Raw genomic sequence first — 25,011 nt, 5'->3', positions numbered from 1 at the left:
TGGTTTAGCGGTTAGCACGTTCGCCTCACACCGCCAGGGTTGGGGGTTTGATTCCCGCTGCTTCCCTGTGTGTGTGCGGAGTTTGCATGTTTTCCCTGTGCTGTGGGGGTTTCCTTGGGGTACTCCGGTTTCCTCCCTCACTCCAAAGACATGCCCGGTAGGCTGACTGGCATGTCCAAAGTGTCCATAGTGTATGAATGGGTGTGTGAGTGTGCCCTGTGATGAATTATCACCCTGTCCAGGGTGTACCCCGCCTTGTGCCTGATGCTCCCTGGGATAGGCTCCAGGTTCCCCACGACCCAGAAGGATAAGCTCTGTAGAAGATGGATAAGTTAAATGAAATACATAAATAAAAACTATTGGGGCGCTCATACATTACACTTGATACTGGAATAAAGTTGGTGTGACGTTAGACGTTCGATATTCGCGGATAATCGGAAATTAGGTTACCGTCTCTAAAGTTACATCCAACATTGTTAAACACTTTTCTAACCAATAGCATTTGAAGGGAATGACTTACAGTCATATAACCAACTGTAAAGTGTTCATCTAGGTGTCAGGTATAATACACACCTCTTATATTTTTTTTAATATTTATCAAAATAAGCTATTAAATCATATGTAAATATGGCCTTGTATGTCACTACAGAATGGGCCCATACACAAAATATGCCATAATTTAAAGCTCAATAGCATTTGAAGGGAATGACGTTCAGTCACAAAACCAACTGTAAAGTGTTCGACTAGGTGTCAGGTATGACGCACACCTTTTCAGATTTTTGATATTTATCAAAATAAGCAAAAGTCATTCCCTTCAATGCTACTGAAGTTAGAAACGTGTTTAACAATGTTGTATGTAACTTTACAGACGGTCCCTTAATTTCCGCGTCTCCGTGAATATCGAACGAAATTGCCAGGTCACGTGGTCGAACGAGTCAGCGTCACCTGACTGGCCGTGTTTTTAAGCTCGCGCTGGTGTCAATATACCGCAGTGCAGCAGCTACAGAGAACCGAGCAACTCCGTCCTGTGGTCAGCAAGCAACAACTCAGTAAAGAACAAGGAGCTCTGCCGTGAACCCAAGATGCTTCTCACGCTTCTTTTGGTCTCAACTGGTAATACGTTTACGCTTAGTGTTTTCACATATGTTACGTATTTTGAAATAAATAAGTGGCGATACGGTTGTGTCACGCAGTTGATTAGCCGCTAGCTAACATGGCGGAGGTGGCGGTTTGCGAAAGTCAACAACTCGAGTGACGTTTTAACCGACGTTTTTATTGTTGTAACTTTTTAAATATTGTGTTGTTTAACTCTCTAAATATTTATTTTCTTAAAAACACAACAACAAAACAAAGCAAAAAACAACCCCACCCCGTTTTGGAGAACTGAGACGTGTTGACTCCAGTCGGGTCAGGTTTATTTCTAACCTGGTTAACTGAGCGTGTTTGTTATTAAACCACTAACGAGCCCGGTTTGATGTAGTAACCCTAACCTAGTCTCTCTTACCTTAGGATAACTTAAAATTGGAGAAACGTTGATGAAATTCAGCTAGTCGGCCATCTTTTATAGTTTCTTCCTTGTTTAAATAAATAAATAAATAAATATATATTCCCCTTCCTTTAATTTTCCATCTATCAAACCGGTTCTAGTCTAACATTACTGCTTCCACATCCAGGTAGATGAAACTGTTCTGGACTGTATACTACTGTAATTATTTTCTTCCAAAGTATGGACAGCTTGTGCAACTCTAATCTCCTTCCCTAGTCACTCATAACATTGCCTCCTGACTGCTCCCATCTTGACTTGGTCAGCAGGTGTTGATTCATCAACACATTTCTATGGCATCAGCTCTGACACACTTCTTCAGATATGATGTATCGTTACTATAGTAACGGCTCATTCACAGGTACTTGTACAGTGGACATGCCCGTATTATCCAAATCTGATAAGTAATGTGTGTTTAGCAAAGACAGCTGTGTAAATGATGGTTGTCATGGAAGGAGTCTCCAGTGCTTGAAGAGTCGATGGTGAAGGTTTGAGGAAAGAGTTTATGTTAAGGTTTGTTTGTTACCTGCAGGAATGAGGATGGGAGGGGAGGAATGAGAAGCGGGTGACTTAAAACTGTACGTGATGTTTGAAACTACCTCGTCTCCTTGACGTTCAGCGACGTTGACTGTTGTAACTAATTAGCGGTTAAATACAACGTGTCTTCATTACTCACGGCCTGCTGTTGATTTTAATATCTTCTGTCGGAACAGCTTATTTATGTTGCGTTTGGAGAAAGGAAGAAAAAGGGGGGGAGAACAGCATATCATTATTAGTTGATGTAGTAATGTTATCCATGTCTCCTGGTTTTATGTGTTTTTTTTTTTTTTTTTTTTTTTTTTTTTTTTTTGGGTTTGTTTTTTTTTCAATCACGTCATATGGCACATGGAGGTCAATCCTGCAGCATGGTTGTGATTTGCATTTTATTTATTTTTTTTTTATAATCCTGTCTTCTGAAAATAGTTCCACATCCTTTTTTCTGTTCCCTGTTTGCCCTTTTCACTTCACCCTCAGTTTTCACTTCAGCTTTTGGTCATGGGAGTAACTTTGCTAGTTTGGAGGGGGTGAGGTGGTGAGGTGAAATCCGTCATTAACAGCTTTTCTGCTGGGTGATTGAAACAGGAAATGTGTGCAAGGTTGGTGGTGTCTAATGCAAAAACACTGCATGCAGTGTCCTCGTGTACAAATTATCAGGCTTTATTTGGGTTGTTTTTTTTGATGTGTATCGGGGGGGGAATTATCACGCTAGATTCAGGCAGGTTTGCTCTTCCTGTAGACATGGTCCTGCATGACAGTCAAAATGGTTCACTTTCTATTTTAATTGTAGTTGGGTTTCTATGATTAAGCGGAACCGCTGACTGTCTCGGGTTTCATGTGTTGCACCAACTTGTTTTGTACATGATGGGCAATGACGGACTAGTTTTATTGTGTTTTTGATAACTGGTCTAAGGTCAGAAAGGGATTGCAGACAAGCTGGTCATGGATTGTGTTTGTTTCATCTGTGTCTCTATAAAGTCATTTCAGTCTCATGACTGAATTGTGACTCCTTAAAGACTGACTCTGAGGGTAGAGCAATCCCAGGCTTTAGAAAGTGCTGAGTCCTCATGAAGTCATCTTATGTTTTACAGTATAGAGGGATTTTTGTACTGTGGTTTTTTGGGTTTTTTTAAAAAAATAAATAAATATAGGTGTGTTGGTGTCACTCACAGGTGGGAAATGGAGTGCTTGGATGAAGTTGGAGGCAAATTGTTTCTGAATGTCTGAAGAGTCAGCAAGAGATGCGTTTGGTCATGGGCTGGAACGCTGTTAACGATTAACAAACTTTTTCTCTTTTTATTTATTTTTAAATTGATTTTAAAAAGTATTGTGATGCATTTTTTTTTTTGTTTTTTTTCTCAGTGACTAGCACGTTTGGTTGTAATCTGGTGGGAATGTAACCACTTTACACAGAACTGATGCCATTTTATTTTTCTCCACAAGTTGAAAAAGAGAAAGTAAAATTTTTCAGAAATAAATGCACCATTTCCTCCCAATCAGTCAGGTGGCTAGTTGTGTTGGGCAAGCAGGAAGAAAATCAAACATGACTGACAAAGTGGTCTTGCGATAAATGGTCTTGTCAAATCTCTTTGCCAATATTCAGATTTCGCAATCTAACTAAATAAAACTTTGACCACAAATTATAACGGACAGTCAACTTCTTCCATTGTGTCAGAGCAGGGCGCTCTGACACAATCTCGTACTCATAACTCTTTAATACGATGCCGTGTGACAGATGAAGTCTTGTGTAGTCTTGTTGAAGCCATTACTGCTCTCAGCTGGATTAGTGGCCTGCAGCACAAAGCTTTTATTCTGTTATGGAACAACAAAGCTTTAGGCCATTTTCAAAGTATTACAGCAGTGGACTATCACCTGTGTTTGAAGCAGGAAGTGATGGACAATAGATTAGAGGAAGGATATTTTTGAAATGTCAGTCTTGTAAACGCTGCTGTTCATCCTGCATAAGGCACTTATTCATGCTGCTGAGTTGCACATCATGTGACTGAGTCACAGAAAGAGTTGCGTATCTTTTAATTCCATCAGGCGGTATTGTTTCAGACTGACGTTTTGAAATACCCTTCTTTTCCACTGTGATAAGTCTGACTAGGTGAAGTGCTGAGCTGAGAGTCTCACGAGTAAACAGTGGCTTATCTGGAGATAACCGGTTGCTTAAAAAGCCCCTTTTTTCCCCTGTTAACAGTCATGTCATGTGATGCTCCCTTACTCTGTGATATTTGATCATTGCTCTTTATCTATGGCATTTTCCTGGATCACTATACTTGTGGCTTGGAAGAAACTGCATTGTTTAGTGAGTAGCCCAGTAATGTTAAACACTCTACACTTGTTACTAGGCCATGAGGGGAATTTTGAGGTTGTGGTTACTCAGAACAGAGAACTAACAGTCTATTCCTTATAAATCCCCTTCCCTAAACAGCCCTTATTAAATGGTTTGTTTGCTTGTTTGTTTGTTTCTCCTTTTCTGCTTTGTGATTGTGTTACGCGGTTAAACCTCTTGACTGCTTTCAGAAAGAGCTACTAACGTTTCACTTGGTTATAGTAAGGCAGCTTTTTGTTTATTTCTCTAGAATGTGTTTCTATGATTGCTCAGAGACTCGGGTGTGTTGGGACAAGAAAATGAAAGGGGAAAAACAACCACCTGAAACTGGTTTGGTGCATGATACTGAAAGCAAACTTGGTGATGCTGATACTGATGATTTTCTCTTGCAGCTGTGGCCAGCCCTCTGTTGGGAACTGAGCAGTGTGCTCGTGGACCCCCATACTGGTGCCAAAACGCCAAGACTGCCTCCATTTGCGGCGCAGTCTCCCACTGCCAACAAAATGTCTGGAACCAGCCTCATGTGGTCAGTTTTGTTTTTCACCCTTGGCCTGTGAACACCTGCTTGTTTTTTCTTCAGTCCTGAATTATTAATTATATTTTTATTTTAGAAATCTGTGCCATGTGACTTGTGCAAAGAGGTGTTGGGTGTGGTGGACAAACTGCTCAAGGAGAACTCAACAGAGGTGAGTGTATCGTACGTTGATGGAAAGAAGACATGAAGTGAATTTATCCCATATCTAAAATTCTGTCTTGTTCTGGCCACCCATGCTAGTGAATCATCTGACCGTGCTAATGACATGGTTCAAAATAAGTAGACCTTCAGAGGCCAGCAGAGGTTTTTTTTTTTTTTTTTTTTTAAACTGTTATTAACAAATTGTGCACAATGTGCCTAGTGTCACGAACCAACATGGTGAAGGGGTGGTGCTTAAGCTCTTGTTTATTCTGTTCCCATTAATTTGTGGGTTTTATTTATTTATTTATTTATTTATGTATTTATTTATTTATTTATTTATTTTTTAGGCTGAGGTCCTGAGCTACCTTGAGAAAACATGCCAGTTGATTCCTGATGAAGGCCTGGCTGCTCAATGCAAGGAAGTTGTAGACAATTACTTCCCTGTCCTTATTGATGTTATTAAAGGAGAGCTGGTAAGTTGGGCTAAATAACTCCGTTGAATTTCTAGTGTGGGGCCAACACTCGATTTTGTCGTATTGATTTTTGTCGAGTTGCTGTTGATCTTTGTTAAAAAGCAGCGATTTTAGTGTGCTCCTTAACCTAGTGTGCATTTAACCTGTGCTGCTGTTAGCTTTGGAGAAGTGAAAGCTCTCGAACTGTAGATGTCTTTTTTTGGTTTCCATGGTGAGAGGAACAAGCAGCTTTGTTCCTCTTCTGTAATACACCAACATGCGTCTTGCTGTTTCGTGTGCACTGAATGACGATCAAAAGGTTGCAGTGAAGGTTTTTCGATCCCGTTCTGTTATCTCCTTCCAGGACAACCCAGATGTGGTATGTAGTGCTCTTGGCCTGTGTGTAAGCCAGCAGGAGGCTCTTGCCAAAGCTCAGCTCATGTCCAATAAGATTCCTAAGGTGGATCTGAGCCAGCGGTTTAACCCGTTACTCCTCAACATCCCTCAGCTCCTTTACCCCAAGGAGAATGTCAATAAGGAGAAGGAGACCACCACAGAGGTGAGCTCCCCCCATTCCCCCCCCCCTTATCATTTTTGTCTTGTATGGTTTATTACAGCTAATCGGTGTGTTTCTGCAGGCGAATAGCGACGTGTGCGACGACTGTGTGAAGTTCCTCACTGACATTCAGGCGGAGGCCAAGAAAAACACCACCTTTGTCAACTCCCTGATTGAACAGCTTGAGAGCCAGTGTGAGCTGCTGGGTCCTAGCTTTTCTGATATTGTAAGCGCTTCGGTTTATCTATAGCTCCTTAAAAGCAGGGTACCAGTTTTCACGTCATGATAGTCGAGCCTCATTTACTGTAAATTCTTCTGTTGAAAGAGTACCATTAAGCTCAGAGGCACTAAAGAATCGAATAGGATGACCTTCATGTCATTTGACATGTTCTCTGTGTACTCTGCAGAATATTCCCTGTATAGCCTCGATCTTGGATATAGGGATATATCAATGCCGTGCTTATTTAAACATAATGGTACAAAATCCTCCAATACCAACATCCGGTACCCTTGATACTGTGTGAACAGATACAGACACACAATTGACCGTGATGTGTGTATGTTTCGAGTAAAGCAGACTGTAAGCTGTGCTCTGAGAATGAAAAGAGGAGCTGCTTCTTATGAGTTTTAAAAAAAAAAATAATAATAATAATAATTTTTAGTAGAGTTAACAAACATCCTTTTAATAGAGTTGTTGATCAGAGTGTATATATCAGTGACCGTGGTCATTAAAAATGAGTCCTGGGTGCTGTAATTGTGTATACACACAGGCATTTGAGTGAAGTGCAGTGAAGCAAGCATGCTGAGTAACTGTGGAGCGTGAGAGCACTTGTATGCTAGCACCGAGACTGGCACCTCGCTCTCGTTTTTAATGATCTTGTTCACACTTGTCCGGTGCACTAATGTTGTCTTACTTAACTGAAACCTGCGGTTTAAATGCCCGTTACCCATACTGTGCTGTGTCTGTGTTCTAGGCTAGAGTTTATTTCTGATGATTTATTCTTAATCTCCATATTTGCTTTGTAAAAAGTGCATTACGTACAAGGATCCTGATTATTTACATCCAACCGTGTTGTGTATCTTTTTTTTCCCCCCACAGTGCAAGCAGTACATTGGCCAGTACGCACCTCTTATTTTTCAGCAGCTCATGTCCATGGTGAGTACCACCTGGTTTATTTTGCCTTTGATACAAGACTCGGGATATTCGTATTTTCCTTGTATTGGATTGCTTCTGTTTTTGTCATATGTTTTAATATGTATAATTCGGGCTATCCGCTGAGCCAGACTGGCATCGAGTCCTTCCTCTGATAAGCCCTTGTCCAGTCTTACAGCCACTCGACCTGTCTGCTGGTCTCATTCACGTTTTCTAATCACTTTTTCTCTTTATTTTATTCCCCCCATTCATTTGCCTTCCTTCTCTCTCACTTTTCTCTTTGGTCTACAGGAAAAGGTAGGTCTCTGCATTCTGCTAGTTTCACACCTATTTTTATTTTAGTTTTTCCTGTGGCACTACATGCTTGTGGATGACTTGCTAACCTGTGCTGTTTGTAGATAGATTACTTGCAGTATGAACTAACTGTTTTTATAGTTCCACCTCACTGGTGCCTTCATCTCACCTGCTACAGCCATAAATCTCCATCAGAGGATATTTAACACCTCAGTTAACTTTTTTTTGTGTTAGCATGCCTCCATTAGTCTAACTTTTTTATTTATTTTTAATTTTAAAACATCAGGTAGCTCAACTCGAGTTCTGGTTGATTTCTTTCTTTTTTTCAGATATGGAGCAAGAATCAACACTATTAGGGTTTTGTCCCAAATGAGATTTATAAGATTGTGGCAGCAGTATGCTACTTTAACCGTTTACCACAAATTACCCAAACATGAATGCTAATATTGAAAGCAAGTAACTGTGGCTCTGAGACTGGAGTTGGGCTTCCTTTTATCTACTTTTTTTTTTCATCCCAACACACATGGTCTTCCCCATTCGACATAATTTTAGACTATCCCACACGTTTTGCATGTCTAGTTTACACTGGAGGCTATAAACAGTGCCGCGTGTTCTCAACTGGGGAGGGGGGAATATGCATGATTGCCTCCAGGCCAACATCCAGGTGCTTTATTCAAAGCAGTTTGGAAATGGGCCTTAATGCAGTTCTAACCCAGAGCTAAGCTGCTGATGGTTGTGGTGTTGCTAGCGGTGTGCACGAGGCATTTGAGTATGTGGTTAAACGTTTGAAGTGGTAGTATTCAGATACGGTAGTCACTACTGGTGTATGGTTGGTTTAATGAACAGGAAATGATTGTGGCATTCTGAGTAGAGTCTCAAGACAGTTGTGCCCTGTATATATTCATTGAAATATTGTAAGTTAGTAATTTAAGTATTTTTGGACAACTTGAGCACTTTTTATAAAAACACCACAAGTGACTGTCATGTGTTAACTGCTCTCGTTTATTTTCCGTCACTAGCTTCATAAATATTTCTGTACTGACCATCAGGTTATTAAACATGTGTTGTCTGTGAAAACTTATTAACCGATTTTTAGATTTTATGAAGTTTGCATTTTAAGTTTGAGTGCTTGTGCTGGTACAGTAAGACTTCTGGCAGAAATACACGACCGGACAAAAGTTTAGACCTGCTCATTTCTTTATTTTTATTTTATTTTTTCCACATTTTAGAATAAGTCAAAACTCTGGAGTAACACAAATGGAACTATGGGAATTATGTTGTGGTGACGAATTCAAAATAATCTATTTTAGCATCTTCAAAGTAGACACCCTTTTTGCCTAGAATTTCCAGAAATGTATTCTTGGCATTTTTCTCAACCAGTTTCTTGAGGAATTTCCCTGAGATGCTTTTTAAACGCTATTAAAGGAGTTCCCACCTACGCTGGACACTTACTGGCTGCTTTTCTGATTATTTCACTCAGTCATCCATTAAAAAAATAAGTAAATAAAATGAATTATTTACGTTTTTGTTAATAAAATGTTAGTTTTCTAATGGGAGAAATGAATACGTTGGCACAACTGTTTTTCTAACACCGATTTCAAACATCTAATCATACACTTTCAGATCAGAAGGTTTAAGATCATGAGGAAATATTTCAGTCGAGTGTCTCAACTTTTGACCGGTTGTGTACTTATCGAACGTACAGCAAAGCTTTTGCTGTGTTTTTAATTCTTCTGTTCGTTATCTGTATTAGATCTGATAAACGCACACAAACGGGAAGTTTTGCTTGTGGTGGAAGACTGGTGCTTTTGTTTCCCTCTCGTTGCAGTTCACTGGATGTATGCTGTAATATAATAACTGAATATGAACTCGATAATTTTTAGGGGTACTTTTCAACTAAACTAGTGGTCTAGTTTTGTGACTCTCGACCTTAACTGCGGGTTCTACCACCGCCTGAATCAGAACCGGTTTTCTAAAACCGTTCTAGCCTTAAGATGAAACGGCAGGTTTTTCACTGTCATCCTGGTAGGTAATAATTTGATCAGAAGAGGGTTGGAAGTCCTCGTAGGCTGTGCTTGAGTTGAGGTGACTGTACATTTCCCTAACAATTCTCATCCATGTCATCTCTGCTTCTTCTGTAGCAACCCAAAGACATCTGTTGCCGTGCAGGTTTCTGTGACTCCACCCCCGAATCTGTGCCCATGCTGAATCTGGTTCCTGCTAAAACCATCGCTGCAAAAAAAAACATCCCTGCCATTAAGTTGGTAAAGTCTGCCAAGGTAAAGTAGCCAGTGTGTCTTCCTGTGTTCAGTCTGTTAATTTTTCCCTGTACTATTGCATCCCGGCTTGACACCGTAGATTTAGTTGAAGCCCAAGTTATCTGCGGTAAAGTTTGTAGACTTGAATTTGTTTGTGTGGCTGTGCAGAAGATGGTGCGTGCCCGTGAATCCCCACAGTGTGCCATCTGTGAGTTTGTGATGAAGGAGCTTGAAAGTATAATCCAGGACCAGACCAGTGAGGTATGAGGTTCTGATCAGTAATAAAAGGCTTCGCCAGTCTTCGTGTTTAGTATTAATTTGCTGCTCATGCCTCTAAAACGTCGTTTCATGTGAATGTTCTGGGGTTTTGCTGTGGTCTTCCAGGAACAGGTGATACAAGCTGTGGAGAAAGTGTGCAACCTCCTTCCCTCCACCCTTTCTGCACAGTGCAAGGATCTGATCGAGACCTATGGTCAGGCAATCATTGAACTGCTGTTACAGGAAGCTAGTCCCAAGGCTGTCTGCGCTATTCTGGGGCTGTGCAGGGATGCGAGTCGCGCCTTCATCCGTGAGTTTCTGTCTAAATGGGCAAAATGCCTCCCCAACCCTAAACATGAATACCAGCTAGACTTTCTACACCGCAGGATATTTTAGTCGGGTTTCCCATTCTTCTCCCGTTTTGATGACTGTTTCTGTGTGTGTTTTCTCTCAGCTGTGCTTGAGAAGGCTGAGTTTGAGGCTGGTGGGTTCTGTGACGTGTGCAAGATGGCCGTGCGCTACATAGATGGCATCCTGGAGCAGAATGCCACAGAGGCCCAGATCGAGGACGCAGTGAAAAAAGTCTGCAACTTCCTGCCTGATGAATTTAAAACGCAGGTGCGTTGATGCACTTTTAGATCTGCAGCTGGTTACCAGCGACAAAAATACGTTTTCCTGTAGTAAAAAAACAAACATGCCTGCTAGACTTCCGATAGATGAGTGTATACAGATGATCATGAGTCTCTCGCACACACGGTGTATTACCCTAAAAGTAAAGGTCCTTGGATGAGGCAGACCTAAGAGGAAGTATTATTCAAGCTAATCTTTAAGTAGTTTTAAACGACATTCTATAAAAATTACGATGTCATCTGTTGAGTTTTAATGTTGTACATATACCCGAGTCACATTAACGACCGCGTGTCCTCCTGTGTGCAGTGTGACCAGCTCATCGAGCAGTATGAGCCTCTGATTGTCCAGCTGCTGCTCCAGGCCCTCGACCCCGAATTTGTCTGCATGGTAAGTCGCTCGTTCACTCCTGTACAGGCTTAAAGTTCCGGAGTTGGAGTTTTTAAAGGCATTGTCCTAAACAATTCCTGTAGTTTCATGCCTTGGTTTATTAAAAAAAAATAGTTTGGTGCCTATATGTCGGATATATTTTGCTTCTCCTCTAGTTGTTGGAGGATAAAATGGAGGGCTTGCTTTGAGTGTGTGTGTGTTTGATGTGCTGATGCAGAAGTTGGGTGCATGCCCTGGGGCACTGAAGATGCTGCTGGGAATTGAGCAGTGCAGCTGGGGCCCAGCCTTCTGGTGCAAGAATATAGAGACTGCCACCCGCTGTAATGTAAGTATCCTACATCCACTCTGCTGTATTTGATTAGTGTATTGTTTGAAACAAGGCTCTCTATTCAGTGTGTTTGGGTATACATTCTGTAAAGTGTGAAACACTTCCATATTAAACACAATACATGTGTGCTTGCCAGCCACTTTAATAGGAACACCTATACATGTGCACATTTATGCCGTTATCCAATCGGCCAATCACGAGGCACCAGCACAATGCGTAAAATCATCTTGGATACAGGTCAAGAGCTTCAGTTAATGTTCATGCTGAGATGCTTTTCTGCTCACCTCGGTTTTAGTGATCGAGTTACTATATCCTTCCTGGCAGCTTGAGCCAATCTGGCCATTTTCCACTGGTCTCCATCAAGGAAGTCCCACCCACAGCACTGTAGCTTTTTATTTTTGTTTGGCCTTTTTTTTTTATTTTTTATTTTTTATTTTTTATTTTTTTTTTGCTGCACCATTCTGTGTATACTTTGTGCTGCTGTGTAAACTTTGGGCTGATTTGGGGGGGGGAACTGCATAAATCAGCAGGTGTATAGGTGTTCCTATTAAAGTGGAAGGTGAATGTAAATCTGACGTTTACTATATTTCGCTTATCGTGTTTCAGGCGGTGACCCACTGCACACGTCACGTTTGGAATTAGAGAGGAGCTGCGTGCACAAACTGACCTGCGGAGCTAAAGGAGAATTTCTGTAGCGCTGTTGTCTGTTTTATAAAAGTCAGCCTGTCGTCTTGTTTTATTTTAGATGGTGAAATGATGATTTAAAATTATAAATACTTTTATTAAAGCAATGTTGCCATCCGGGAAGGATTAAAGTTGCCACTAAGGGAAGGTAAAAGTACTGTGGAGGAGGTATAATGTGGAGAGACTGATTTTACTAAAGAATGTTTTTCTCTTTTTTTTACTGAACTTGAACTGTCTCTTCAGCTGCTGATGTTTTGATCAAGAACAAGAGGGGTGGGAAGGGTTTTATTATTATTATTATTTTTTTTTTTTTCCCTGAATCGCTTAGTTCCCCAGCCCCCGCCCCAAAGGGTGGTTGTGTGCATAAAGAAAGTTTGAGACCTCTGAATGAGGATGGTTTTGGCTCCCTTTAAAGGAAAACCTGCAACTGCTATAGCCACAAGAGTAGGGAGCTGATTTAGAATCGTTTGGTTTTTACTGACATTTTTCATCCTAATTGAGGTTTGTTTTGTGTTTTTGCAGTAACACTTATGCCCTTATCAGTTTGAAGGCCCTGTTAAGTTAATGTGACCTTACACAAACTAGATGCCTATGGCCTTGCCTTTTTTTTTTTTATTTTTTTTTTTTATTTAAACCTCTCCTTTTTTTTTTTTTTTGGTTGATCAAATGATCCTGAGCTTCAGTGTGCTTCAATCTTAATACTGAGCTATTTGTTGGACTCTGTACAATTTTTAATGGAAATTAAACAAGCCTAAATCTATCTTCTGTGGTCCTTTTTAAAGCTTCAACTCTGCACTTGATGACAGCTGCTGGACAAAACCAGACGAGCATCTGTTAATACATCTGTAGATCTGTCCTGCTGTTCTGAAACGATTGCACATAAACGACAACAACAACAAAAAAAACATCCCGTCAACCCAGAATCTTAAGTGCTACATTAATTTGCATTTCCTTAATATGTTCAGTCCAGGAAGACTTTACTAGCTTATGTCTTGCATCTGAATATACAATTGCAGACTTAAAAAATAATAATAAAAATTCTTCTCACTCTACTACATCTGCAGTCTGCTGCTCAATTTTAATCTGTAGTCATACAGTAGGATATAACTAATCACATGTTATAAAGTCAAGGGGTATTCATTCTTCAGTTTTTTTTCTTTTGTCTTTTTGCATTACTACAAAATTTCAGTCTATTCTGTAATTCAAAAGGTGGAACTTTCATCTATATTAGATTCATTACATGTGAAGTGAAATATTTCAAGCTTTATTTATTTTTAATCTTTTATTACAGCTTACACCTTTAGAAAAATCCAGAATCTCCAAATTCTAGAATAAAGAATTTATAATACAGGAATGAGAAGACTCTAATCAGCTAATTAACTCAAAACACATGCAAAGGTTTCCTGAGCCTTTGCTCTCTGTCTGGTTCAGTGCACACAACTACAATCACGGGGAGGATTAAAGCGAATGTTGCATTTCATTTGGAAATCAAGGTCCCAGAGTCTGGAGGAAGAATGGAGAAGCACAGAATCCAAGTTGCTTGAAGTCCAGTGTGAAGTTTCCACTGTCAGTGATGAGTTGAGGTGCCATGTCACCTGCTCGTGGTGGTCCACTGTGTTTTCTCGAGTCGAGAGTCAATGCAGCGTCTACCAGGAGATTTTACAGCACTTCCAGCTGTGTTTCTCTCTTCATGAGACAAAATATTGCTTATTTAGGTTAAGGTCTGGTGTTTGACTTAGCCAGTTGACACCCCCCACCCCTTATTTTGTTGGCAGTGTGGTTTGGGTTATGGTGATGTTCCACCCACATAGATTAAATATATTCCTCTGTAACTTGGTGGACAGAATGTGTTTTTAATATATATAGACTTCTCTATTTATTTTGCTGCTACCATTATGACATTACTTCCACCATGCTTGACCAATGGGCTTGTATGTTTTGGACCATAAGCAGATCCTTTCTTTCACCACATTTTGGTCTTTCCATCACTTCGTTCCAGAACGTTTGTGGCTCTTCTCTGTATTTCTTTGCGAATTTCAATCTAGCTTTTCAGTTCTTACTGCTGATGAATGGTTAGCTCCTTGTGGTATGGCCTTAATATTCCTGCTCTCAAAGTCTTCTTCCAACGGTGGATTGTGATACCTTCACCCCTGCCTTGTGGACATTGTTGGTGATGTCTCTGACTTTTTGTTTTTCTTCACAACTCTTACAATGTTTCTGCCATCAACTGCCGGTCTTTCCTTGCTGACCTGTTCAATGTCTGGTTGTTAATACACCAATTGTTGTACTAGTTATGCCCAGTGCTTGTGGAAGGGCTCTGACCGATTTTCCCTCTTTTCTCATCTGTCTTGCTTGCTCTATTAAGATAACTGAAATATCGCCTGCTAACAGTGTAAAATCAGCTTGAATAAACAGTTACAGTACAATATGCTAGCAAAACAAAAGGAAGACAAAATTGATTTAATTGATAAAATTTAGTTCAGCTCAAGACCAGCAGATGTCGCTGTGGGGTTTAGCAGTGATTGATTTTTTTTTTTTTCTCTTAACATTTGATTTAAGAAGTAGAATATTGCATATGACACAAATGGCTTAGATTTGATAGTTGCTATCATTGTGAAAAACTAAACAATGAAACGAGCAGTACTATTTGATCTATTCTATTTGTTATGAAGTATTATTCTAGTTTCCATCAATTCATTTTTCTGGAATGAATTTCTGCACAATGCGAAATTTAAAATTGCCAAGATTACTCACGAGAGAATTAAAACAAAATGAATCTAATCTAATTTTGTTTACAAAAGGCTGTGAGCCTTATGTACTTTCCCCTGAACTACCGACCCACGTAAACTGGCAGAATACTTCCCCATACTTGGCCATACTTTTTGCAGAGTCCCTTCATTTTCACAGGCTCAAAAGTAATTGGACAAACTAACATAATTAATATTAGGATTATTTTTAATACTCGGATGCAAGTCCTTTGCAGTCATTGACTGCCTGAAGTCTGTAACCCATGGACATCACCAAACTCTGAGTTTCCACCCGTGAGCTGTTTTGCCAGGCCTTTACTGCAGCCGCCTTCAGTTCTTGCTTTTTTTGTGGGTCTTTCTGCCTTCAGTTTTGTCTTCCGTAAGTGAAAAACACGCTCAATTGTGTTGAGGTCATGGGACATTTAAGAAAATTTAATGTCTTTGGGTTAAGAAGCCCTTGGGCTGTTTTCACAGTATGTTTTAGGTCATTATCCATCTGTACTGTCCTATCAGTTTTGCAGCATTTGACAGAATCTGAGCAGAAAGTATAGCTCTATATGCTTCAGAATTCATCCTGCTACTTATGTCAGTGGTCACATCATCAATAAACTCCAGTGACCCAGTTCCATTGGCAGCCATACACGCCCATGCCATAACACTTCCTCCACATGTTTGAGAGATGATGTGATATGCTTGTGGAACATGAGCCCTTCCTCTTTTTTTGTTGTTCTCCATACCCTTCTCTTCCCTTCCTTCTGGTACAAGTTAAAGTTGCATTAGAATCGGTCAGGTTTTTTAAAAAAAAAAAAAAAGTGGATTAGAAGTTATTAGAAGTCTTTCTTTTCTCAAGTGTTACCAGTGATTTGCGTCTTGAGGTAAACCGTCTGTATTTACATTGATGAAGGTGTCTCTTGATTGTAGACTTAGACAAAGATACACTTTGGGGTCGAAGGCAAGCTGGCGGAGACAGTGTGAAATCTTGGGATTCGTGTGGATGTTACTTTGACACGTACCACCTACCTAAACATTGTTGCAGACCAAGTACACCCCTTCATGGCAACAGTATTCCATAATGGCAGTGGCTTCTTTTAGCAGGATAATACAGCACACGTTCAGAGGTCTTGTGGAGTCCATGCCGCAACGGGTCAGAGCTGTTTTGGTGGCACAATGTTACACGATATTAGGCAGGTGGTTTTAATATTATGGCTGATCGGTATAGAGAGGAAAGTGAGTCAATCACCTTGTCTTCTGAGTCCTATTGAAGAGACAGTTACGTATTGGAGAAGTGATTTGAACTGAAATAGTTGCACAGCTATTTTCAAAAAGCAATTAAATATAAAAAAAAATTATGCATAATTTAGCTTACAGAGTGAGAAAGTGAATAAACAATGGGTGGTTTTCATGGTTTTATTTCTGTTATACAATGGCAGAGAAACAGTACACTAAAGCTATGTTCACACGTGCACTAATTTTATCATAGCACATTGCCAGTCACTACACTATGAAGTCGCAAGTAGGCGTTCCTACTACTGGTTGCCATAGTAACATTTATCAGTGGGTAGTGCAACTAGCATTCCACATTTGACACCAAATCCATGACATCAAAGTTTTTTTGCCGCTAAAATGAAACGTTCTGGAGGTAGAGCGTGCGTATGTAAAATTCACCAGTGTATATATGCATCATATCCTACATGATGAAGGAGAAACAGTGTGTGCTCTTTGCTTTTGTGGCCATCTCTCTGCAGCAAAAGTGCAAGAGCCAGACCCTCTGGGTCCACGAGACTGAAGATGGGACTCCGAAATGCAAGGTAGGATACAAAATGGCCTTCACTCGCAGTGGTATTCATTGCACCAAGTCACTCCATATTTGCATAAAGTTTTCTCAGCTTTGTCGTGTGTCTGGACACGCCCACATCTGGACACACCGGAAGTCACCAGCTCTTGTTGAAAATGAATGGTCTCCGGACGCTTTGTCGCTGCGAGTTGCTGCATGTGTGAACATAGCTTAAAAATTTAACCTATAATATTCATTAAATATGAAGAAGAATGTTAAAGCAAACATAACAAAGCAAAGACAGTTATGGAACTGGTTCCAAAAAACACCCAAAATTTAGAGGGTTACTGAACACCTCTCCAACTAACCCTCTTCTCTGGCGATATGATATTGTAATGGCTGAAATTTGATATTCAATAAGTGTGTGTATATTTATATATATATATATATAATGTAAATGTGTGTATATATATGTGTGTGTATATACATGTGTGTATGTATGTGTGTGTGTGTGTGTATATATATATATATATATTTTTAAGTGGACAACATGGCGCCATTCTCTCCCACTGTGCATTTTTAAGTCATTTTTGGGTTCACATGGGAGTTGCCATCTTGCAAAAATTGGAAGTAGTTACTCTCTCATTTAGTAGTTAGTTTGTGCTTTCCAGCGTTCTCTTTCTCTGAGAGCTTTTTGTGGAGTTGTGTGGATGTCACTGAATGGAAATCAGCTTGTGCTGTGCATGTGGCCAGTAATTTACAGGTTATTGCTATTCATCCAGATAGGCACATGAATATAAAGAAGATCAGTGTTTCCAAAATGTTTGTAAATCTGGAGGAAATTTTTTACTTTGTTTTGGCCTACACAAAAATTTATACACAACTTTTCTAAAAGATTGATAAATGAAGTTCAATGACTGTTCAATGCAAAAACATTGTAGGTGACTTTAATAACTTAACCTAATAACTTGCATTCATGTGATCATAACTGAAATGTCTCTTGTCCCAGCGTACTCATGGAGTCATGGACACTTGATTGATGCCAAACCAGCAGCCCTGTAATATGGATCCCCAGTGAATCCTAAACTGGTAAAGGGCCTATAGGATGTTTGGTTTGCTTCCTCAACGAGGCAGTACACTGGGTAGCCCTCTGAATGCAGTTTCTTTGCCAATATGGTGACCAGGGCTTTGGCGTAGCCTTTCCGTCTGTGCTCTGGCATTGTGTACAGTACTCCCATCGCACAGGAAGGATACGTCAATATCCATGACACCGGCCGACCCTCTGAGTCCAGCACACAACACGAAGGGAAATTCATGATCATGGTCCTGAGCAGTGGCTCACTGAGTTCACCCATGCCAAACTTCCATTTGCTATTGATCAGACCAATGATTCCTTAACTGATGACACTTGAAATGACCTGTAGAGAGTTAAGGTAAGTTGGGTAAATATATACACGTAAAGTGAATAACATTGATTATCTCATTATGCAGTGGTGGTTAGTACCGGCAAAAGGGTCATGGGCTCCCAAGGTTCACTGATTCGCATGGGGAGTGAAGGCTAGCCAATCTGGTCCGATCCGACAGAAGAGCTACTGTAGCACAAAAGTAAGCAATGCACACACACCTGGCCGTACACATGATAAAATAAAACATGTTTCGTCAGACTACGCCACTCTCTTCCATTGCTCCGTGGTCCAGTTCTGATGCTCATGTGTCCAACGTAGGCACTTTCGGTGGTGGACAGGGGTCGGCATGGGCACTCTGACAGGTCTGTGTATACACAGCCTCATAAACAAGCTGTGTGTTCTGTCACCTTTCTATCATAGGCAGCATGAACTTTTCAGCAATGAACTGTGCTACAGTAGCTCTTCTGTGGGATCGGACCATATGGGCTAGCCTTCGCTCCCCATGCACATCAATGAGCTTTGGGCGCCCATGACCCTGTCACCGGTTCACCGGTTGTCCTTCACTTTTGGTAGGTACTAACCACTGCATATTGGAAAAACCTGCTGATTTGGAGATGTTCTGACCCAGTCATCTAGCCATAACAATTTGGCTATTGTCAAAATTGCTCAGATCCCTACGCTTGCTGTCAGATTCACTTCACTTCACTTCACTGATTTGGCTTTGAGCTTAAAAGATAAATATGAGGCGCTAGATCAGAATTTCAGATTTAATTTCCTGATATTTATATCTCGATGTCTTAAACAACTTAGAACATCGTACCTTTTGTTTGAATCCACCCATTTTTAAAGTGAACTTGGAAATATTGAAACCTGTGGCTGGTAGGTGTTTCTTGTTGCTCGGGTATGCCCTGTTAGAGTGCTTGTTTAAACAATTAATAGCTCTGGATGTCTACTCTTGGGTTGAGCCCTGAGTTTTGCCTTTGTTGTTAAAAAGGATAAACCAACACGAAGACCAGAGAGCTATCTAAAGGAGAAAAGCAAGTCATTTTTTTAAGCTGAGAAAAGAGGAAAAATAAATTGCACAAGCATGCCACATAGCCAGTACAATAACTTGGAACGTCCTGAAAAAGAAACAAACTCTGGTGTATTTACAACCAGACACTGAACAGTTCAGCAAGGAAAGCGTCAGCAGTTGACAGAAACATTGTGAGAGCTGTGAAACCCCCCCAAAAACCAGAGTCAGTGACATCACCAACAACCTCCACAGGGCAGAGGTGAAGGAATCCACCGTTCAAAAAAGACTTCAAGAGCAGAAATATAGAGGCCATACCACAAGATGCAAACCACTCATCAGCAATAAGACACTGAAGGCCAGATTGGAGTTCACAAAGAAATACAGAGAAGAGCCACAAATGTTCTGGAACCAAGATTGACCTCTACCAAAGTAATGGAAAGGCCAAAGTGTGGTAAAAGATAGGATCTTTATGGCAGTTCTGTGGGCTTGTTGATGAGAGACGTCAGAGGAGGATAACCAGACTGATTCAAGCTGATAGGAAGTCTATTATAACACAATTAACCATTCTTTACATCCTTGGTGAGCAGAAAAGCATCTCAGAATATACAACACCTCGAACCTTGAGGTGGATGTGCTACAACTACAGAAGACTTCATCAGGTTCCTCCTGTCAGCTACAGAAATGGGCACAGGCTTCACTGGGCACTGAACCTGGATAGTTGAAGATTTGAAAAAGACTCTTCGACTGTACAGTTTCAGCGATACCACTGTATCTGCATGCTTTCTTTTTTTTTTTTTTTTTTACATTGTACTGTTGCCACATGATTGGCTGATTGGCTAATTGCATGAATGAGCAGGGGCACAGGTGTTCCTATTAAAGTGGAAGGTGAGTGTATTTCATCTTGTTACTCTCAAAACAATCGGACTATACCCATGGCCCAAATAAAATAACTGAAGCCTATGCAAGCGAGTTAAAACAGGGAATGCTTTTGCTAGCTGTAGAAGCATTTCAGACTGTAGCTGTAAAAAGTGCCTGTAGAAGCAGGATGTTTTAAAGTGCTCTTGTAAATGGTTGAAGGGACCGTCTGACGTATAATTTACTTACTCTGTGAGATTCTTTGCAGTGTTTTTTGCACTTGCTGGTTAAAATATTGCTTAATTTTTTTATGGAGACTTTGTGTGTGTGTGTGTGTGTGTGTGTGTGTGTGTTTGGGGGATTGTGAGAGTGAACAAAACATGCCAATGCTTTGAAGGATGTGAATTGGAACAGAGTAATGTTATTCAATTGCGAATCTGTTTTTAGAGGATTTAAACCTAACACGGTGAAAAATTATATCATAGAATTCAGGCAATTTTATTGGGGTTATCTCATACAGTGTGGCAAGTAATAATCTGGAAAGACCTTTGTAATATCACAGTCTAAAACTGGATTTAAAGAGAAGCAAATCAGTAAATGAATCACATGTAAATGAATCACATGTAATTTGAGGATTAAGTGTAGCTTGAGCAGCCCGATAGTAAACCAGTTACCTGTCAAGTGTAAGGTTAGATGGATCCTGAAGACTCATTAAGTGGCACAGAGATATTTCCTTCATTGGTACACCTTTGTTCAATGCTACAGCCTTTATCATTTCCTCCTGCAGCACATCAACACCTAAACAGATGTGTTATAGGTTGCAGGGTTAAACAGTATCACTTTCTGTGTTGGAGGGTCTTTGTACTTTTGTAATATTAAGGCAGAAATGAATACTTAGATTGAGGTACTCTTTCCAGTCTAGAATGTCTATACTGGCTCTGAGAGATGATTCGTTCTTGGTAAAAATGCATATCTCTTTGGCAAAGTCCGCTTTCTGTATATGAGTGAAACAGGTAAACTGTCAACATTAAACTTGTAACTAAATCAGAATTTTGTCCATTATTCCAACACAGAGTATTATACTTTAGGACCAAATCATTTTAATTTTTGAAGCCGCTTTGTGCAATACCTGCTTCCTTTTTGGTTTGACGAGTAGCACACTGAAATCTGGCCACTGGTCCACCAGCACATCTGTGGGGTCGACTTCTACTCGATTCATCAGAAAAACATATCCATAAGCCTGAAGAAAAAAGTAAGAACAAAATCTTACCTTCGCTACTTTACAAGTTTGTCAATTTCTTTATTTTACAATCAATTTGTAAAATGTCTTTATTTATTTTTCTTAATTAAAGAAATTAATTTCTTTTCATGTATTTACTATGCCTTGTCTATTAAATGTCAGTCTTTAAAGTAGAATAAATAATTTATATTTGAGTATGGTTATAAGTTACTAAGTTTACAAATTGTTTTACTTTTAAAGCTTTTAATTTGTACATTTAAAACTGGGGCATGGGTCTGTGCACACCATTTACTGTCCCATTATTAGAGGTCCAAGCACCGAAGGTGCTGGAACCTTATTGTAATAATTCTTCTTCTTCTTCTTCTTCTTCTTCTTCTTCTTCTTCTTCTTCTTCTCTGCAAACTAGTCCTTGGCTTTTTGGCCAATCTTCACAATCTTGATGTCAGAATACTTAACAGAGGGTGAGCCTCAATAATTATCAACATTAACATGTTGACATTTTTATACAGTATATCAATCAAGGATGAGTCTAATTTATTCAACTCACAGTCACTTAAAAGGATTTGCATAAACTTGAAAGACAATGTGTGGTCATTCAGAGGGGGTAGAGTTGAGGTCAGGTAATTGTTTCTCTGGGAGTATAAATCCCATCAAGCTGAAATTTGGTAGGTGCTATATGCTATATGCTAATGTGTAAGTGGGTTTTTGATGATGACCTAATTACTTAAAAATGGCAGCCATCATCCCGTCAGATTTCAGCAGGTTACCAGGAGTTACCATTGAGCTGTCATGACGAAACTTTAATGACAAGTTCCGGGAGTGACCCACTGGTAACTGCTGCAGTCTCGTTCAAAGTGGCCATTGATGGGGCGTTATTCATGTTCATTGGGGTTGACTTAAAATAGCTGTTTCTCCGGAACCAAAAGTCCAACTGAAATTTAAAAAAGCTGAAATTTGGTGTGCTGTATCATTCTGCTAGTCCGTAACTGAACCTTTTAATCATTACTTAATTATTCCAAAAACATGGTGTACTTCGGTCTGTCAGATTTCAGGAGGCTAGTCATGTGAATTGCCTGCTGAAATCTGACAGACTGAAGTACATCACAAAACATAACTATCATCACAAAACATAAGTCTTCATGGTCATATCCATATTCATAGTCTCTTTGTTGTTAATGTATCTTTGGCAGGAACTAGCCATTTGCAAGGAGTGCTTGGACCTCGCAGGTCACTGCTTGCATTTCTTCTTCTTCTTTTAAATTTTTGAAAGTTTTGTCATCCAGATTGTATTGGGATATTCGTATTGTCATTAACTGGTATTGGATGGAAAAGGACATCACTGTCTTTCAGGTTTTTGTCCTTCACTTATTTCTTCTCTTCAAGTGCAAAGTTCACAGCCTTATCAAATCTTAGCAAAATTGTGCTAAACAATCTCTTACAGGATTCATCTGGAGTATCTATTAAATAAACTTTGTAGGTAATTTTGCAGTGCATTGAAAATCTTTGAGTAGTTATATCACAGTATATTTCTAGTGAAACAAATAAATTGAAAAATTGAAAAATACTTTTCTGTAGCCTAATGATAAAAAAAAAAAAAATGAGTGGCACAATGCTGAATACTGACAATGAGTATCGTACAGAAACAATTATAATAAAGTGTGGTTTACAGACCTCTTCTGACTGGGGAAAGTAATGTCTAAGTATTTCCTCAGCTTTCTTCAGCTCTCTGATGCTCAACACCTTCATGATCCAGCCAAGCTTCTTCTGGCGTAATGCAGTTTAGTGCTCTAAATGCAGATTAAGAGCATGTCCAACAAGTCTAACTCGCACTATTAAGATAATGCCTGTAACCTTTTAGATCACATGAGCACAGAAGCTTTATATAACTTCACATAACTTCACTACACTTGCAAGAGAGTGATGAGTTTTGTCACCTACCAATCAACAAACATGGCATAGTTATCAGATTAGCTCAGAGAAACGTATTTGCAAACAAAGACCAAATATCAATAGCTTTTTTTTTCCTATTTTTATTGTGAAATTGCAACCTGTAAATTAAAGTGAAAAACAATAAAGGGAAAAACATGAACAATAATAATAAAAAAAAGGCACAATAACTTCTGCATGCTTGCATATGTGGGCACACCCCTAAACTAACGAGTTAAAGCATGTTTAGATTTTGTCATGGCATTAAAAACTCCCATAGTGTCCATCGGTTGCATACTACAAAATCTTGCAGGGAGCAGTACGCCATCCGGGGATTTCTCGACAACTGAGAGACATACCCCTCTGGCGTACTGCTTTTCGCCTACGATGTAGTATGTGATTTCAGAAGCAGCCCAAGTGTACAACTGTCACTCACTTTATTATTATTTTTTGGTGTTCTTCACACCATTCTGAGTAAACTCTAGAGACTGTGAAGTTCCCAGGAGATCAGCAGTTAAAGAAAGACTCAAACTAGCCCATGTGGCACCAACAATTATGCCATGGTCCAAAATCACTGAGATCCCCATTCTGATGGTTGATGTGAACAATATATAAATGACCAGCAACAGTTCTGTTTCAAAACTTATCCAGAGTTTGTACTCCAAATGTGGATGTGAAATGGATTCTAAGTGCACAACTGTTAGCCTTACTAAAATGAATGGTAGACGTAGATGTTTAATTCTAGTGTTACCAAATGTAGCAGGAATGTCAACCACCTTTGATAATTATGTATTATGAATATGTCATGTACACAAAGGGATGTTTTATTAACAACAAAAACATCGCTCTGACACTAATGGAAACTAAACGAACCGGTCTGGGTGTGTTTTCAGATGTATTGTGAAGTTTACTGTGAAGCCCAAAATAAATAAATAAAATAAAGCAAATACACACATGCAAATAAAAGTAATTTTACTGTAACTTTCACACACATAGTGTCCAGGTAATCATGGAAAGACTTATCGTTCACAAATTACTATTGACGAGTCATAAAGGAGTCATGAAGGATGAGCTGCAAGTCAAGTCTGTGATTCAAGTCTCATTTAGGTATGACTTGGATTCTAGTCGCAAACTCGAGTGCCCATCTCTGGGTTATGTTTTGCATATTAACATTCAGAATTCACACTTTTCGGAGGAAACTTTTTTTTTTCCAGCTCTCTTTGCACCACCATGAATTCTGCCAAGCTCATGCTACACAAATGCAGTCACAAAAATGTAGTTTAGGATCAAGTCCAACAAGTCTACCACACACAAAATGCCATTTCCCCTTAGGCTCCAGTAACTTTCCAGAATTTTATGGTCATGAAGATGGTGAAGGACCTCAGCCATCCAAACACTGGACTCTTCTGTTGTGATCAGAGAAGCACTTCCACTCCCTCAAGGCCAACACAGAGAGAATGAGGAGGAGCTTCTTCCCACAGGCCATTCGGGCCCTCAACCAGAACAACACCAAGGACTAGAGCTTGTACTCGCTTTCACAACACCAACACCACTTACATTACTTTAATACAGCTTCAATTCATTCATCTTCCGTAACAACTTTATCCTATATATAAAGACTGTAAAAAGAAGAAAACCGATTCACGCATGTAAATCAGCTCTCAACTTGCTTGTGATCGACACATATTTGATTAAAAAAATTATCATCTCAAAATTCATTAATTTCTCTGCCCACTTATCTGAAGTTCATGTCTAGTCTGTACGGAGCCACACTGGTCACAAGACTACTTTAAAAAAACTAAAAAAAACTGGGCAGGACGTTTTAACGCTTGAAAAGAGATCCTTATGCATAGCCACAACTATGTGTGGGAATGAGATCATTAAATTGAAGGAATGAGATAATCAAGTTATGGCCATTACTTTTTAACGCTAGATAAATAGAAAATTAATTAGAAGC

At 39.7% G+C, this 25,011-nt stretch overlaps 2 protein-coding genes across 2 annotated transcripts; one reads left to right on the top strand and one right to left on the bottom strand.

The window, feature by feature from the left end:
* Positions 1 to 956: 956 nt before the first annotated feature.
* psap (prosaposin) lies at positions 957 to 12,851 on the top strand. The gene is made up of 14 exons (XM_053620471.1): positions 957 to 1,113; positions 4,808 to 4,941; positions 5,027 to 5,101; positions 5,439 to 5,564; positions 5,908 to 6,102; positions 6,182 to 6,325; positions 7,199 to 7,255; positions 9,688 to 9,825; positions 9,973 to 10,065; positions 10,189 to 10,372; positions 10,517 to 10,680; positions 10,999 to 11,079; positions 11,297 to 11,404; positions 12,014 to 12,851. The coding sequence occupies exons 1-14, from the start codon at positions 1,083 to 1,085 to the stop codon at positions 12,047 to 12,049; spliced, it is 1,566 nt and encodes a 521-aa protein (XP_053476446.1). The 5' UTR covers positions 957 to 1,082; the 3' UTR covers positions 12,050 to 12,851.
* Positions 12,852 to 17,944: 5,093 nt separating this feature from the next.
* LOC128605251 (glycine N-acyltransferase-like protein) lies at positions 17,945 to 23,688 on the bottom strand. Its single transcript, XM_053620498.1, has 5 exons — positions 22,800 to 23,688; positions 21,018 to 21,128; positions 20,783 to 20,882; positions 20,563 to 20,686; positions 17,945 to 18,030 (listed from the first exon to the last, which is right to left on the bottom strand). The coding sequence occupies exons 1-5, from the start codon at positions 22,872 to 22,874 to the stop codon at positions 17,991 to 17,993; spliced, it is 450 nt and encodes a 149-aa protein (XP_053476473.1). The 5' UTR covers positions 22,875 to 23,688; the 3' UTR covers positions 17,945 to 17,990.
* Between the last annotated feature and the right edge of the window lie 1,323 nt (positions 23,689 to 25,011).

The sequence above is a fragment of the Ictalurus furcatus genome, chromosome 3 (assembly GCF_023375685.1).
Source record: "Ictalurus furcatus strain D&B chromosome 3, Billie_1.0, whole genome shotgun sequence".
NCBI classification, from domain to species: domain Eukaryota; kingdom Metazoa; phylum Chordata; class Actinopteri; order Siluriformes; family Ictaluridae; genus Ictalurus; species Ictalurus furcatus.
Note: the sequence above shows the minus strand (reverse complement) of the source record. Positions and strands in the feature narration are given on the sequence as shown.

Bases quoted from the DNA above. Each gene is read 5' to 3' on its own strand.
- LOC128605251 (XM_053620498.1), bottom strand. From the start codon at position 22,874: ATGAAGGTGTTGAGCATCAGAGAGCTGAAGAAAGCTGAGGAAATACTT. The intron at 20,687-20,782 runs GTATTCATTTCT...ACATCTGTTTAG, and splicing joins GAAAGAGTACCTCAATCTAA to GTGTTGATGTGCTGCAGGAG. The intron at 18,031-20,562 runs GTAACTGGTTTA...AACTCTCTACAG, and splicing joins TCTAACCTTACACTTGACAG to GTCATTTCAAGTGTCATCAG.
- psap (XM_053620471.1), top strand. From the start codon at position 1,083: ATGCTTCTCACGCTTCTTTTGGTCTCAACTG. The intron at 1,114-4,807 runs GTAATACGTTTA...TTTCTCTTGCAG, and splicing joins GCTTCTTTTGGTCTCAACTG to CTGTGGCCAGCCCTCTGTTG. The intron at 5,102-5,438 runs GTGAGTGTATCG...TTTATTTTTTAG, and splicing joins TCAAGGAGAACTCAACAGAG to GCTGAGGTCCTGAGCTACCT.